Here is an 18,048-nt window from a genome sequence, read left to right on the forward strand (position 1 = left end):
CCCAAAAGAGCAAATTCACCACACAGATTTTGGTGCAGTGTATTTTTGCATAAAAACCTATGTCATATTCACTATCCACCTGCCACCCGGTTTTACCGCTTTAGTTTTTTAAAATAGCACTGTAACACATTTTAACATAGCATTAACATCAGTGGAAAACTACAGATTTGTTTGAGGAAACATTGCAGATAGCAAATGAATGAAGGCAGTAGATGCAAAAAAGCAGGAGATGCAAAAAAGAAATCCACATCAGCCTGATCCAAATTCAACCCATAGAGCCATTCACTCTCATAGACACGCATGTATCTCCTTCCTCCGTGCTGGCAGGAAATCTACATGCTTCTTTCCCGTCTGACTTTAAATCAAACTGAGTATCGCTTCAGGGAGACTCGGAGGTCTGGGAGATTTTTCTGCAACTCTTGCCCTTTCCAAAGGGGAAAGGTTCCAGGGAGCTCAACTAAACTCTGGGTTTCTTTAAAGGTAATCTGGACCTTTCCAACCCTGCTGAGCAAGCCAGAGGGTAAAAATAGAAAAGTACAAAACATGGCAGTCACAAAGCCACAAGACACAATATCTCAGAATCCAGGGCGGCTCCTCAGGGAGACATAGAGGCAGGGTGCAGATAAGGGCGATATTATTAATGAGAATAGAAAGAGAGATTGAACTGCAGATCCATACACGTTCACTGAGGTGAATCATTGCAATCGTGGCCTGTTTTCTTACGCATCCCAGGTATTTTAAGGACAGAAACCCTTCGCTGTTTATGCCGAATAACAAACCCCTCTAAGAAAACAGTTTTCTCTGAAAACTATAGCAGCAGTAATTTAAGATGACAGCTCAAAGCCTTTAGATGAGAGATTGTAAGCACTGCACCCACTGAGGTGAAGTCATACGGCTCAATCTTCCTCCAGCATGTCCTGCATCAGTCTGATTCTTTTAACTGTGTAGCCTGCAGAGCGAATGGTTATTATGGCCAAAGTCTCATCAAGATCAGATAGTCTTTCGCCCCCCGTCTATGTCCAAAACAACCAGAGACAGATCCACCCTGACTCATACTGCTACTGTCATCCACAACTATTCAATCTAACTCACAGCTAGGAGCTACTTACAAAAGACTTCTCATTTAAACTTAAAGTTGGCATCGGCTTGTGTATCGCAAACTTCCAGTGACACTGACAGAGTTGCCACTGACAGATACGTTGCGTAATTTGGGCTAAATGTGCAGTCACATTTGCAAAATTTTGCCAGCACAAATGGTGCATTGTCTGTTGTCAGTAGTATGGCGATGTGTGAAGAACAGCTCACACAGAATTCACTTTCAAACCAAACAGCTTTCTTCTGCTCAACGCTGCAAATTTAAGTGAACAACTTGAACCTGTTACAAAACGAACTTGATTTCACCCGCCAAAATTCAGCAAACAATGACAACTGCAACTTAAGGTCAACATGATATCAACAATACTCTATTAACTAAGTCTGATAACACGTGTCATTGTTTTCAGATTACGAAAACAAATAAAAAATAGTGTTAATATACATTTAGGCTAATTGAGACGTGTCATAGCATTTGCGTATCATTGCTCCTTTGTTGATTTTGATTGCTTCCATTGTCCTCATTTCTAAGTCGCTTTGGATAAAATCTCAGTTTGCCAGACAGTGATTCATCTTTTCTGAATCAATAAATTATTAGTGTCTGGATCACAGTGAGTCTAGAGACCGCAGTGTACACCGTGAGTTTTATAAGCTTAGCTTTAATCTGTGCTATAAATAAATTAAGTAGTAGTGATAGTATTCTCAATTGTGATAGAGTGGGGGCTCTGAACTGGAAACATTATTAGATACGTAACAACTTAAGTATATTGTTCACACAGACCTTTTATGCAAAGCAACTTAGAGTGCATTCAGGGTATTTTAGCAATTTGTGTGTTCCCTTCGAACCAAATCTATGACCATCCTGATGCAAGTGCCATACTCTAGTGTTAAGTTAAAGGAGCTCCTCAAAGCAATAATAGCATTAAAATCAAATATCTTGAAAGAAGTGTTACAATTTGGTTACGTTGAGGGTGTCCTGTTCTCAAGGGTGAACTTTACCTTTACCTTTACATTTAATTGTAAATTCCACTTTATTATTATCTAGATATTGAATTTCTCATTGCTAACATTTCAAGATATGAATCTGGAGTCAAAAGCTAGCTGACATCTAAGTATTCTCTAAGTACTGACTGGAATCAGTATATATTAAAATGTAATTATCCAGTTCTTACAAAGGTAATGGTCATACAACTCCATGACTGACAAAAGAAAACTATTGGTTAAAATAAATGACAAGGACTCTTATTTTGTCAACCATTTTCACTTATGCTTTATGGAAGCAGTGATTATAGGAGCAATGGGCATCATTTGTGGAGTATTTTCTACCTTTCAAACCATTCTTCAAAAATACAGATGTTTTCCTGTTTGATTGTGTCTGTGTTAGAACAGTGTTTGTTGGGGTGTTTCTTTCTTCAAGTCAGAACATATGCTTTTTTTTTAAATCCAAGATTACAATGTGAAGCAATAAAACTGTCCAGACCTGAAACCCAGCACCATTTAATGAAAAAAAAATCTAACATTACCACAGCCTGACAGGATATTAAAATCTTTATAGTTCCTTTGTCATGAAACAATCACAGTGTTCTCTGATGGCCCCCATCTAAACCAGAAACACTGGCAAAGCACGTATAGACACAGAGACAGGGCATTTTATGGGAAGCTGATGGGAGCTTGATTGACTGACTCTAGGACCCATGAGGCCATGCAGGGGATATGGTGACTGGCAGGTCAATCAGGACCTCAGCCCAGCCAGCCGATCAATCAATTATCAGAGCCAATGAGGAGATTGGATCGGGAGCACCACGCTTGACATGGCTTGACCCCATTGCCTCCTTAATGCTGGGACTGTTTAAAGAAAAATGCAGCCCGGGTCTGAAGGACGCATCTCAGCATGATAACTTTTTATGAAATTTATGAAATTATCTTCATATTATGAAGATAATAATATTGAATGTAGTGTCATTTTAGTATTACTTGTATGCAGTTGTTGTATTTTTTTATTTTTTTTAAATATACGTGCAGTTTACTTTTCAATTTTATATGAACTTTTCGAAATGTGTTCTTGTTCTTTCTATGAAGGTTTTCTCAATTTATATTTTTTGTATGAATTTTTATATTTCAACTTATTTCAGTTTGTTACAAAGGCAACATTTCTAATGCGTTTAAATATTTGTTTTTTAGATATGTATGATATTTAGATAATATGTCAGTTTTATTACAATTACTTGAAATAATAATTAATAATTTTATCGTTTATGTCCTAGGTAACAATAACAACACTGTTTGAAAGCCTGAAAGTCACCAGATAAGCTGAAAAAAACACCAGTTTTATGGAAAGACCCTGATAGGTCCCTTTAGGTCTACATGAATGTGTTGAACTTATGTTAGACAGCAGATCTTGGTGCTTTAGAAAAAGATGACCAACAGTCTTCACATAAATCTGATCCAGCATTACAGTGAACTCCTACAGAATGGTGGTGGGGTGATGGTTTAGACAAAGACTACACTTCTCTTCAAGGTCTTACTCATGATCTCTTTAACTTTGACTTTTGACCCTTCATAGCTCATAGTGGGGATCATCCAAGCAGCAGAACTGCCCGCTATGGATATGGGTGGTACCTCTGACCCCTATGTGAAGGTCTACCTTCTTCCAGACAAGAAGAAGAAATTTGAGACCAAGGTCCACCGGAAGACACTGAATCCCGTTTTCAATGAGCAATTCACATTTAAGGTAGGTCACAAACATAACAGAATTGAATTGTAACAAGTGATTTCTCATTGGATCCGTGTGTTATATCAAGTTATTTCTGACTACTACTCCTGGTATATTAACAAGACAGTAAGTGGCACTATGTGTTGGAGTAATTACATGTAAACATGCAGATGGACTCCTGCTGGTGTCTATCATCCGGAAAGTAGAATAATATATATTTTGAGTGTTCAGGCGAGCTTTCTGATTCAGTTTTATTGGATGTCATGTGGCTAGAAATACCTTTTTGTGTAATTACTGCTGTCAGCCCTCTAGACTTCTATTAAATTGCTAGGTGAAGTGCTGAATTTCTAAAAGAATTGCAAAAATATAACTGTTCCAACCTAGGGGGGTAAAGGACTGTTTATGTGTTTGGTTTTTGTTTAGCCTGGCGCAATTTAAACTATGACGAGAGGTACCTTGAGACCGACAAATGAGCCGCACGCCAACATAGAGAGAGATAACCACAGTGCTCTGACATGTAATCACAAGTGCCTTCATTATTGAAATGAAGAGACTGGAGAGCTGGTGTGTGTGATAGCGTCAAGGACAAAATAGCAACCCTTGGGTCTTATCTCTTTCCCGGCCAATCAAGCAGTTTGTCGCCATGTTGGAACAAGTCCTTCGGGATAATGAGTTTTGTCTGAAAAACAGCTCAATTGGAGGGAATCAAGAATCAAATCTCTGTCTCTTTCTCTTGCGCACATGCAATTGTCCTATAGCTTCATCCCAGCATCTCAGCGTTAGATAAATCCTGTAACTGGATTTGAGAGGGATTAGACTGGTAGGTATGCATGCAATTAATTTCACCCCTCATATCCTACAGGTTCCCTACATTGAGCTTGGAGGGAAAACTTTGGTGATGACGGTGTATGACTTTGACCGCTTCTCCAAACACGATGCTATTGGAGATGTAAAGGTGCCCATGAATAAGGTCGACTTTAGTCATGTGACTGAGGAGTGGAGGGACCTCCAGAGCGCTGAGAAAGAAGAGGTAAAAAGCTAACATGCATGGATGGCAATAACCTGTTCCCTGGTAATGTGCTTAAATATTAGATTTTGAGTAAATAGTCCACCTTTATTGCCTGAACTTCTGGAGCACATGTGGGATTTTTGCCAATTCAGTTGTTCACTAGTAGTGACTCTTCCCAGTGACTTGAATCTTTTCAATCCATTCGTACAGAAAATTTACATAATTTTCAATCCTTTCGTACAAAAAATTTACTTCATATTCTTTCACATTCAGATTTTTTTTTTCATTTTTAATTTTTTGTTTTTTGCTAATCTGGATAAGTAAGCATCATTTTACCAGTTGGTAGCAACTTCTAAGTGAATGAGTCAAAATCATTTTTGTTTTTCTAGACATGTGATCTCAACATGGAGACCCATTTTGTGTCAAAATTAAAGAGTTTTTATTTTTTTCGTCTGATTGAACATATTGAATCATGTTTGTCGGGTCTTGTCTGAGAAATGACATGTAATCTGGTGAGTGTCGCCATTGGTCTGTCTGTGCAATGTGAAATGGCCTTTATGCTCCCCGTGTTTTTCTTTAATCCACCAAATAAGTTTTTCCCAAATGTTAACTCATATATTGAAAAGGTTGTACACAACAAGAGTAAATATAATTTAACAGGAGATGCATTGAAATTTACTAACTGTACAAGTGCAACACTTGAGGGCTATCCATCTTCAATGGAAATGTCAGTTAATCAGCTGGGCCGTGCCACATTTTTATTAATAAAATGTGTGACTTTCCAAGCAGTGGTTGGGGAGATTCAATTTTCATGGTAAATGTCATGGAATATAGCATTTAAGCCATGGTTTCTATGGGAACCTTGTTTTTGTGCCACGGTTCCTTGGTGTAAAGGTTAATTATGACGCTGTCAGAAGCCTGCTGAGGGAAGAGAGTTGACGGCTATCTACATACGCTGAAGGTTGCTCTTTGAGTTTGTGCTTCTGTTACACTCCATGTCCGATGAACTAACGGAGCACTTCTTTAAGCACTGCTTGAGAAAGCTGGAGCGTATTGACTTTTATCAAAGAATCTCTAGAGTGGTGTCCTGAGGGTGGCACTTTAAGTGCCTGTATAAAACGAAATGAAAATCAACTGCAAAATGCCGTAGATTCTTGTAGTTCCATCCAGTTCAGTCCTCTTTGCTCTTTTTTCCCCTACACAATTTCAAAAAGAGAAGGAAAAAAAATCTTGGCAGTCAATTCAACTTATTTACCTGTAGGACTCATTTAATAAAACTATGAAATGTTATTTTTCCATTCTGATGACCTTTTAATTGACAGAAAATTGATTGTGTGGAAATGGCATCAGCCAGTTGAAAGTAGAGTGATGTAACCTTTTCCCCCTTCCTGTTGTTTTCTATATGTCACATGTGTTTGTGTCCATGTTTATGAGAATGGAAATATTAATGCGGTGTGTGTACGTGTAAATGTATTTTCAGTGTGTCTACCGGTGCAGCTACATTTGTGGAAAATTAATCAGATTCAAAGAACACAACGCCATTCTCCTCAATTCAGTTTCTCTTATAAATCCTGTTGATTGGATGAAAGTCAAAAAATGTTTCTGTAAAGGGGAATATTTTAGTCTTGTGTGCTAGTAAAATTATATTGGCTGGAAATGTGTCAGTTTGGCTTTGCTTCTAAAGAAATGTCTTTAATTTTTGTTAGAGAATTCATTTAGTGAATAAATTTGACCAGGTTTTCAGGTTCAGTTTTTTCTATTCACCTTGACAATGATGTCCCTGATTGAACTTTTCTCTGCCACTCACAGCAAGAGAAGCTGGGTGACATCTGTTTCTCTCTGCGGTATGTGCCCACTGCTGGCAAACTGACCGTGGTCGTTCTGGAGGCCAAGAACCTGAAGAAGATGGATGTTGGTGGCCTGTCAGGTGAGTCCAGTTACTGAGTCACACTGTCAGCTGGACCCTGGCACAAAGGTTGTGCCATTGTGTGACAGTTTAGGACAGTCTCTTGTTGCAAGCTGTCATGACAATTCATTTTATTTATTTTATTTTATTTTTCATTTTATTTTAAGACTTTTTGTGTCTTTTAAATACAAAGTGAAATCAAAATGTGTTCCATTTGTCATTCTTAACCCTGTAAAACCTGATGTATGAATTTTTTTTTTTTACAACCTTTAGAATTTTTTTTTTTTTTTTTTTTAAAGTTTGCATACCTCTATGTTTTTTGTTGTCTGTTTGATACATCAATCTTATATAACTCATATTTTATGGTATATGAGAAAACTGAACTAAGTTTGAGGAAAAAAGCACCTCAGTTTTATTCAGAAACCTAAAATGGGCAAACATATATGAAAAGAGTATAGCAGATTACTTACAAAAAATGCATGTGAATCAGTTGTTGCTTTTTATCTCCCCACAATGTTTTAGTAAAATGGTATTCAACTATATAAATAACTCTTTTTTTATCTGAATATATTTAAAAATGTTATTCAAAGCTGAATTTTTTGCATCGTTAAGCCAGTCACATCATTCTAATTCCATGCATCATTCTAACGTTTTCATTTGCTGCTCAAAAAACATTTATTATTATTATATTATTATTGATCAAAACAGCTGAGATTATAATTTTTTATGATCACATTTGATCAATTCAAAGCATCCTTGCTAAATATATATATATATATATACAGAAGAGAATAAAAAAAAACATCTTAGGTAGTGTGTGCAAGTGGGGGAAAAAATCATAAAATATTACAATAATATCATAGCCTAACATGCATACACTATGTGAATACATTAAGACAGATGCATTATGTGTTTTCCTGTTGTCTTTAACACGGTTTCAAAACCCTTTGATTTTCTCGTAGCTGCACAATGTTGTCTGTATGTAAATGCGAAGTCATTTTTAGTATATCTTTCGCTTTTAAAATCATGTAATGCATATACAGTCATTCACAGCTACAAATCCCAGTGGCGTCGAAATGTGGCTTGAAATGATCCGACACTTTCCGAACCTACGGCTGTGCGGAGAACAGCGCTTTATCAGCCAAAGTAATATTCAGCTCTGGTGAATACATGAATACATTTTCGCTGAGTAAATTTACAGCTCGGCGTTCTCAAATCAGTCCTCATCTGTGCCGTAAGCACTTATGATAAACGGCTCGGTCTCGTCCATCCATACTTCCCCACCTCCCTCGCTGGTCCTCTCACACCTGGTCCGTCTCGATCCTGCTGTCAGAGACACGGACAGGCCATCAGTACCAGACCCACCTGCTGGGAGCCGAGAGGCCTGACGTTTAGTTCTCATCACTCAGAGAGAGAAGAACAGCTATTAGCAAACTTTCTCGCTCTCTCCAGTCCATTAGCGATCCAGATTAAAGCGGGCTATAAACTGTCAGTCACTTTCATAAGATACTCCAACACGCCGCTGAAATTAACACCGTTAACAGTTTTATTAGGGGTTCGTGTTTAGAGAACTATAGTTTTCACGATGTGATAACTACACCCTCAAACCTCCTATTGCATTTCACCGTAGGGCTTGTTGAATTGGTCGTTTGCCAGATCGATCAAATCCTGTGTGAAAATTGTGCAGTTAAGGGTGCTTTCACCATCAATTACTGGGTTTTTGCCAGACTCTGACGGTTTGTATTGTGAAATGAACCTTTTTGACAAAGCACTCAATGTTCCCACTGATTTTACTAGAAAAACATTTCTGTCCCTGCATTCTCTCTCTGCTTGTCTTCCCGTTCCAAGTTTGTGAAAATGCCTCAGACTTAATTGTTGTTATAGGGGGGAGTTGATGTTCTCCCGAAGGAATCACTTCAGAGCTGTCACATGCTTAGAAACAATAGGCCTGCATGGATCATGCCAATAATTAGTGACTGTTTCCATAGTGGTGAGTAATTAATGACAGAATTTTATTTTCTGGGTGAACTATCCCTTTAAATTTGTAAGAATTAACAGTGATTCATTGATCGATTGATTAATTGTTTTATATATACATGATAAATATACACAGTACACACACATATTATGTTAACAAAAAAGTTTTAATTTGGATCTGATTAATCGCGATTTATTGTTTGACAGCACTAATTTAAACAAAATAGGCGTTGAAATTGGCACTTTTTTTAAATTAGCATTTATAAAGCTGAGGGTGAATGCATCACATGCAGTCCACCACTAGGAGACACCTATGAGTCTGTAGACCATATGTGACTGAATGCCTATGTTCCAGAGCCAATGAAAACATGCCACATCAGAGACAAGGGCCAGTTTTATTTTCACTTGGATTTTCAGTATCCCTTCTAGATGAGCTTCTCAAGTGACTATATGAACCATAAACACAAGTCATTACAGGCACTGCCAACTAGAACCACAAACTTCTGGCTTGGCTTCTGTGTGAGTGTAGATTACCACAGATTTCCCCAACAACCTCAAACCTCAGGCACTCTGTTGCCAAGCATCCAGGCAAAAGCACCACCGTTAATAGTGTTAGACCCGGAAAAGTTCTGTTTAAGTTCAACATCATAAATAGCCATACTGCAAGTTTTCACCTTTATTAAACGTGGATGGAGCAAGCGGTCAGAGCTCTGAAGACCATGCAATGTTAGCGTAGGTTCAACAGGAGGTGCTGTGCTGCTCTGTTATGAGAAATCTATCTTTGTATCTTGTATAGACTAAATAAAATGTGTTAGCATGCATTCCATATGTGATCCCCTGTCAGACTGTGAAGCTTCATGAATGCAAAAGGGAAATAAGAAAGCATGCTTTTTTGTTGTATCAGAAATAACTTTTTCATGTACAGTATACCGTAAAAAAAGCATTCAAAATTGATTTTGTGCCACTTTGAGCAAACCAATGTTCTTGATTTAAGGACTATACATGTCACCGTGAGACTCCGTCGAGTTGCCAGATCCCGCTATTATAAACTTCCTTGGACTGATCTTTTCCCTTCTAAATTGACACTTTAGAAAGTTAGTTAAGTGGGAAGTTGAAGTTTAGGGTTAGCAATAGCTTTATCTTTTCTATTTACGAAAGTCTTGCACAAATTCTGGTTTATTGTTTTTTTGTTTTTTTTTTCTTAGCAGTATCTGGCAACACTGCAGCATTGAAACAAAACAAGTAGGTTACAGAATTAAATGAAATATCCAAACACTGGCCATGAAGAAGTCTATGCTGTTTCATTCAGTATAGAAGGTAAACTTTCACAGTCATGTTAGAAACATTCATAAGAGCACTAGACAAAGTGCTCTTAAAAAAATCATTTATATAGCAATGCTTATTAATGAAATCTATAACTGTAATGTTTCATGAAAAGAAAAAACTAAATTATCCACCCCTTACCTATAGTACAATATTAACAAATTTTGATACAATAAATTTGGTCTAATTTAACAATTTTCATCCCCCCAAAACAGAGAAAACATCTTTCACAAACATCTACATGTCTGTCCCTTTTAAAGTTTTTAGTGTACAAGTTGTATTTGTGGGTGTTATAATAGCACAATTCTTCATTTTCAAACCCTGGTTATGGCTATGTTCTTACACACCCTCATCTTATAATCAGTGAGATCTACACTTTCAGAAACTGCATGCCTCAGATTTTCTGCTGCCCGACTCCTAATATGGTATGGGTGCAGAGTTCAGCATGCCTTCTAGGTCTCTTTCTCTCTCTCTCTGTTTGGAATGTGCTACTCTAGCTTTTTTAGAGATAAAGACTATTTAGATCAGTTGCAAAATGAAGAGGGAATTGAAAGTACCAGAGATTTTTTGAAATCTCGTTTGGAGCAGGGCAGAGAGGATCATGGTGACAGAAAGAGACATATCAGGGAGAGAAAAAGGGAAATGAAATGACATATTGGACAAAAGGTAATTCTGAAACATGGTTACATCTGTCAAATTCAACCTTTACTCACCTCAATAACTGGTGCTATATCCATTTTTTATTATAAGTCTCAGAAAGGCATAAGACATCTCCCCTCTTTAAGTCTCAGTATGACATACAAAACATACCTTAACTCCCTTTTTCAAAAAGGAAGATGTATAGATGGAGAATCAGATATTGTTTTGACATTTTATCCTTTATTTGTATTCTGAGGTTTCAATCAAAAAGTGATTCTACGAGAGGCGAGTCTGAATCAGTAGTGGGTGAGGTAAACAGATGAGAGATGCATGATGGAAGCAGAATATAGATGCTGGAAAATGATAGATAAGATGGATAGTATTTTGAGGCCCTGGCAGAAATTGATGTGCTTGAATGGCAGTAATGTAACGGAAGATATTCTCTGGGATACTGGAGGGCACACACCTGTCATGTGTAAGTAAAAGCTTGTACTATCCTAACCACAAGAGATTTTCTACTGGAGCCTCAGTAGGAGCTGCAGGTGCCGCATACAGTGTTATTGTGTGAAATCTGGATTAATGTAAGAATAAAATGAAAAATAAAAGATTGCAATATTTTTTGTTGTTGTAAATATAAAATGGCTAATTTCATCCTTTTGTATTCACAGAAACTAGGAGTGGTAGTACAATAAAAATATTAAATAAAGTAATTATAAATAATTCAAATAAAGCAGTTAAAAACTGTAATTCCAGACATTTAAAAAAATATATAAAAAAGTAATGTTCTTCAGGGCTCACACTCGTTATGGTGAATAAATTAACTTATTGACTTTTTGACAGTTTGTGATAATAAAATAACATAAATCCATAATAAATAGAAATGTACCTGCTGTCTTTATGTGCTAAATAATTTAGAACAGAAAAAAAAAATATATATATATATATATATATATATACACACACACACACACATATATATATATATATATATATACAGTACAGACCAAAAGTTTTAAAACATTACTATTTTTAATGTTTTTGAAGTTTCTTCTGCTCATCAAGCCTGCATTTATTTGATCACAAATACAGAAAAAAATATAATATTGTGATATATTATTACAATTTAAAATAGTTGTTTTTACATTTATTATACTTTAAATTATCATTTATTTCTGTGATGCAAAACTGAATTTTTAGGATCATTATCACATGATCCTTTAGAAAACATTCTAATATGATGATTCATTATCAAAGTTGGAAACAGTTCTGCTGCTTAATATTTTTTCAGAACATGCGATACTTTTTTAGGATACTTTGATGAATAAAAAGTAAAAAAAAAAAAGCTATGTTTTTAAAATATAAATATTTTTTAATAACAATATACACTACTGGTCAGTAATTTGGGGTCAGTAATTTTTTTTCTTTCTTTTTTTTTAAATAAAATCAATACTTTTATTCAGCAAGGATGTGTTAAATTGATAAAAAGTGATAGTAAAGAAAATATATTATTAGAATTTTTATTTTGAATAAATGCAGTTCTTTTTAACCTTTTATTCATCAAATATATTAGACAGCAGAACTGTAACACATAATAAATCAGAATATTAGAATGATTTCTAAATGATCATGTGATAGACTGGATGTTACATGTGACACTGAAGGCTGGAGTAATGATGCTGAAAATTCAGCTTTGCATCACAGGAATAAATTATTATTTTTTAAAGTATATTCAAATAGAAAACTATTATTTTAAGTTGTAATAATATTTCACAATATTACTGTTTTTTCTGTATTTTTGATCAAATAAATGCAGGCTTGATGAGCAGAAGAAACTTCTTTCAAAAACATTAAAAATAGTAATGTTTCCAACCTTTTGGTCTGTACTGTGTGTGTGTATATATATATATATATATATATATATATATATATATATATATATATATATATATATATATATATATATATATATATATTAATTAGAGACAAATTTATACAGTATTGATTTACTTATTGATTTAATTTATTATTGAATGCAAATTTACATGACTTATTTTAAATCAGTTTAAGCCATCTTGTGGCCCTCTTGGAAGTGCACTGAGGCCTCTATTGATTGGGTCCCAGTCATCTGGCCGAAAACCACTGCTATAATATATCATAAGATCTGGAGTATTTTCTCATGGTATGTCCTGTCTCTGTGTGTTTTTAGATCCCTACGTCAAGATTCACCTGATGCAGAACGGCAAGCGGCTGAAGAAGAAGAAGACGACAATCAAAAAGAACACCCTCAACCCTTACTACAACGAGTCTTTCAGTTTCGAAGTGCCATTCGAACAAATCCAGGTAAATCAGTTGTTTTTTTGTTTTTTTTTTACTTGTACTGAAAGATCTAAAAAGGCCATGGCAAATTCAGTGCTAATTCCCTTTTTCATTATTGTCATTAAAAACTAATTAAACAAATCCTGTGTTGAAATTCATAGAGACTAATTGGCAAGCAACAGACAATAAGTAACTTGTGATATGGGATATGCCTCGGCATGAGGCTTTAAAAAAAATGATTGATAATTAGTTAGAGAATAAAATGGATGCAATGCTTGCTAGTGCAATAAGAATAAAATTGCTTCAAATTGATTTAGCATTTTACAGTTCAGGGGAAACATTTTATGCTTTGAGTGAGCTGCTTTGCATTTATAGTGTGTCTGGGGGTCTGTTAACCAGAGAGGCCTTTCTCCCTTCCCGTTCACACCAAGCAGCAGACGTTTCTAAAAGCAGCTATCCCCAACTAACAGTTCCTCGCTCATTGTACATCCTTCAATATTTAATTACATGGCAAATTAGTTCTGGCTCCTGAGAACAATGGCCCCAGGCCTGTTCTCACTGGTCAGTGAAATCCAAGCGGAGAGGTGGATCGAAGGATAATCAGGGCTCTGAAGACGTTAATTCATATTGTCTGCTCGCATGTCGTGCGTGGGTTGGATCAGGCTCAAAGTAAGCAAGCTAAGAGTGAGCCATTGACCCAGAGCTCACACTGATCAGTTGTGTGCTCACAGTCAATTTACAGAGTTGTTCGGGACCTCTTTGAGGGCACCCGCTGGCCCTTCTTTGGTAACTGCCCCCATGCTCTTCAAAAACCCACACTGCTACAGAGTAACAGGCCCTTGAAAAGACCCTCACACTGAGATAATTGTAGTGATATTTGGGAAAATGGTCAATGGTGTGCACCACTATGTATATTTTGAGTCATTGTTAAACAATGTTGCCCAGCAACCCATTGTAAGATATTCATAATGTTAAAGGCCTCTTCATTATATAAGTTATAATTTTTATATATACTATAATTTATATATTTCTATATACATGGCTGGTCAAAAGTTTGGGATTCAGTAGGTTTTTTTTTTTTTTTTTTTTTTACCAATTAATACTTTTCAGGAAGGATGTATTAAACTGATCAAAAGAGAAAATACAAATATTTATGATGTTACAAAATATTTCACGATATATTATAATCGCGATTAATCATATCCAAAATAGAGTTTATATAATATATGTGTGTATAAAGTTTTGTTTATATAATATATGTGTGTGTACTGCATATATTTATCATGTATATAAAGACACACACATAAAGTATATATTTAGAAAACATTTACATGTACTTACGTTTATATTTGTCTTCATCTAATTTGTATTATATATAAATACATTTAATATATAAACATAACGGTACATTTTTTGAAATTGAGATTTATACATCATCTGAAAGCTGAATAAATAAGCTTTCCATTGATGTGTGGTTTGTTAGGATAAATATCTAGAATTATCTGGAATCTGAGGGTGCAAAAAATCTAAATATACAGAAAATCACCTTTAAATTGTCCTTAGCAATGCATATTACTTCATGCTGGGCAATGAATAATCGTGATTAATCATAACCAAAATAAATGTTTTTGTGTACATAATATATGTCTGTGTACTATATATATATATATATATATATATATATATATATATATATATATATATATATATATATATATATATATACAGTATATACACTTCACTGGAATAATTTGCAATTTCATAGAATAATATATAAATCTATATTTAAAAATGTAAACTATATTAAAAGGTTATTTTAACAATAATATTAAATTGTAATATTTCCCAGTATTTCTGATTTGACAGTATTTTTGATCACATAAATACAGCCTTGGTATACATACAAGATATCTTTCAGAAACTGTAAAAAAATCTTAGCGACCCCAAACTTTTGAACGACACTGATCATCATCATCATCATCATCATCATTGTTATTACCCAGCACATGTTCAAACAAACTGAAAGGCACAAATGTTACAATGCAAATGTGTCTCTCTACTTTCTATTACAGAAAGTTCAAGTTGTTATAACTGTTCTGGACTATGACAAGATTGGCAAGAACGATGCCATCGGCAAAGTGTTTGTGGGCTTGAACAGCACAGGCACCGAGATCCGTCACTGGTCAGATATGCTGGCCAACCCGAGGAGACCCATCGCTCAGTGGCACGTGCTCAAGCCGGAGGAGGAAGTGGATGCCCTGCTGGCAGCTCAGAAAAAATAGAGCAGTCCTAGCCCAGTTCCCCACCCAACATCCCACAAACCCACCCGTGTAGTGCTCTTTACCCAGTGCGTGTAAATACCTCAATGATATAAGGATTCATGCACCCTCACTCCTAATTTCATGTCTAAGAGAACCGCCTTCTCCAACCCCCTTGAGATGTTGTGTTGTTACGTCAGTTTCGACCCCTCGCCCCCTTCCTTCCCTCCTTCCGTCGATAAACTTTCTCTGTCCTTTGTTGTTTCATCCCCATCCATGACCTTAAAACTCCCGACCAAATGCCCCCTTCTTTTAAGCAATATGATCTGTATAGATAGCGCATGACTGGAGGAATTTATTCTACCACAGGTGTATATATCAGTATGCAGACGAAAATGATTTCTAGTTTATGTGTTTGTATGTTGTTACCCGTTTCCTAATCTGTGTATATCTTGATGTTTTTAATAAGATGTTCTATTTTAAATTATGTAAATGCTGACATAGAAGAGCCAATATTATATATAACAGGATTTAAGAATTTTACCTTATTGCATTCCACTAAAATATACGATATATCTCTATATAAATATTTAAAGAATTCCAACCTGCAAGACGCTAGTGGAGGTACACTCACTTCGTAAAGGACGGTTTGCGCTTCATTTTTATTAAAAAAATTAAAAGCATACAGATGTAAAATACACGATAGACACAAATACACACTGAACACAAAGGCCATTAACTAATATGGTTTCATGGTATAAATGTAATATGCTGCTGACAATTATACAAGCACATGATTTCGTAAGAACTTTTTGTACTAATTTATCAAACTGAGGACCTGTACGCTTCACTTAAACCACTTTAATTGAAGGAATTCTTCTTACTTGACGAAAACTAATCAGCCTTTTATTTTTTCTCCTACGGTGATGCTGTTAACTTTTAGTAAAATGGGTCCCCGGTTTGCTTCTTTCTTGTTTTCTGTCCTTCGATTCCCGAATTTTCCCGAATCCGATCTGGCGCCTTTGCGAAACCATAAATTAACAAGCTGTAGCCATCGTGTCCTTGATGCTTGAATTTGTGAAACGCTTCCTTTTCTCGTCGGTGGACTCGTTTCGTTGAGGAATTTATGGTTCAGCCTCCAAAAAAAAATGAAACCAGGAGTTTTAACTCTAGCTTTAAGACAACTATTTTTTAGATTAAGTCAACGTCTGAATATTTTTGGTAACTGCATGATTTTTTTTACGATCTTTGCTAAAGGCTGGGTAACGGGGGGATTTATTTACACCGGGGCGTCTTTCAAGAGACACCCTTGCCTTCAATCAAAAGTAATCAAACGTTGCGGGACGGAAACTTTTAAAGCGCTCGGTCCCGACGAGTCGATGGTGATGAGGAGGAAGAGGAGAGGCAAGCTTTTAAACACTGCCATTGTTTTCAGGGAGGTACAAGGAGCACGTGACTCCTCCCTCCACGCACACTTCACTCAGATAGTGGTTGTAGCTTAGGTTCATCGGGGAACAATGTATTTTGTCCGCGACGGTGCCCTAAACAGCAGTTTTTGCTTTCTGTTGCCTTTTCACAGTGACAATAGAGTTAGCCATGCTTAACTGCCAATCCCTTCCCTTGTGGCTACTGTTTTGCACTGTACAGTCTAGGAACGGACATTTGCTTGTCGAGAAAAGTCAGTTCATTCAATAGCGCAAGAAAGCGAACTGGCCCCCGGCCGGTTTGAACGCCACGAGCATTAGCGAATCTTTAACAATAACCGTAAAAGTTAATGGTCTGTACAGGTAATAACATTCTAATGTCCTTTACTACGGGTCTAACAAGAGGGCGAGCAGACGTTTAGTCCATTAAACCCATGAGTTATCTTGGAGGAACCTCTCGCGTACACTAGATGCTAGCTTCAGGAGGAGTTTTTAAATGTTTTCAATGTTACTGTGTAGGTGATAGCACTGTTACTTAAAAATAAAAGGAGAAAAAAAAGCTATTCGTCATTCCATAGGAGTCTCTTGGGACTGAGTTGTGTATCACTGTGACTGCGGTGTGTGCTTAGCGTGTAGTTTTCAGTAGGTAGCGGCCATCTTGTACTATAGTGACGTTGTGTTGCCATCCCCCTATCATACCACACGAGAGTACGAAAGAGAGAGCGACGGTTTCCGAAAAGCGTCACGGAGCGCGCGCACTCGCAAGGTCAATTCACACAGCGTTTTGTTGAGCACTGTGCAATACTTGTACGTTCATTCCCTAGTGTTTAAACGGGCGGCATCTCTCAATAGGAGCAAAAAAAGAGCGAGAGAAAAAACGCAACCCTATACAGCGAGACGATGTTATCCATCGACCGTAGTCTGGTTAGTTCACAGCACACGTGTAATTTGGAGCTCAATATCTGTAAACATGTTAAAGATTCCTCCGTTTTTCCCACTGAGTTTTCCTGCACACAGATTTAACCATCCAAACATTTGGGTAAATGTGTGTATGTATATATATATATATATATATATATATATATATATATATAGGTAAATTATCTAATATTTGGGGTACATGCTATATATATATAATATGAAAACCCTTCCTTTTCAGAATAGGTGTATATATATTTTTATATCTGTCCTGATATAATTTCCTCATTATTGAGATCACCTGGATATAAGAGAATTGTATCAGTCTTGTTATGGAAACTATCTGTTGTACTACTAATATGATTGGCTATACCATTTTGTTATGGCTGTTATGATCACACCCATGACTATGACCTGGTTATCGTTTCTTTAGTGCCCTATTTTAGACCATTTTATATTTATTATGGAACTCA

General features: G+C 36.1%; 1 protein-coding gene across 4 annotated transcripts in view; it reads left to right on the forward strand.

The window, feature by feature from the left end:
• The window catches only part of LOC132105861 (synaptotagmin-1-like), a 119,872-nt gene extending 102,155 nt beyond the window's left edge, over positions 1–17,717 (forward strand). For all 4 annotated transcript variants that reach the window (XM_059511324.1, XM_059511325.1, XM_059511323.1 and 1 more), the window contains exons 5-9: positions 3,656–3,823; positions 4,668–4,835; positions 6,624–6,741; positions 12,866–12,999; positions 15,048–17,717. In XM_059511324.1, coding sequence (XP_059367307.1) covers positions 3,656–3,823; positions 4,668–4,835; positions 6,624–6,741; positions 12,866–12,999; positions 15,048–15,257 — 798 coding nt within the window. In that variant the 3' untranslated portion in view covers positions 15,258–17,717. The remainder of the gene's footprint in view (positions 1–3,655; positions 3,824–4,667; positions 4,836–6,623; positions 6,742–12,865; positions 13,000–15,047) is intronic.
• The last annotated feature ends 331 nt before the right edge of the window (positions 17,718–18,048 follow it).

Source organism: Carassius carassius, chromosome 26 (assembly GCF_963082965.1).
Source record: "Carassius carassius chromosome 26, fCarCar2.1, whole genome shotgun sequence".
Classification (NCBI taxonomy): Eukaryota; Metazoa; Chordata; class Actinopteri; order Cypriniformes; family Cyprinidae; genus Carassius; species Carassius carassius.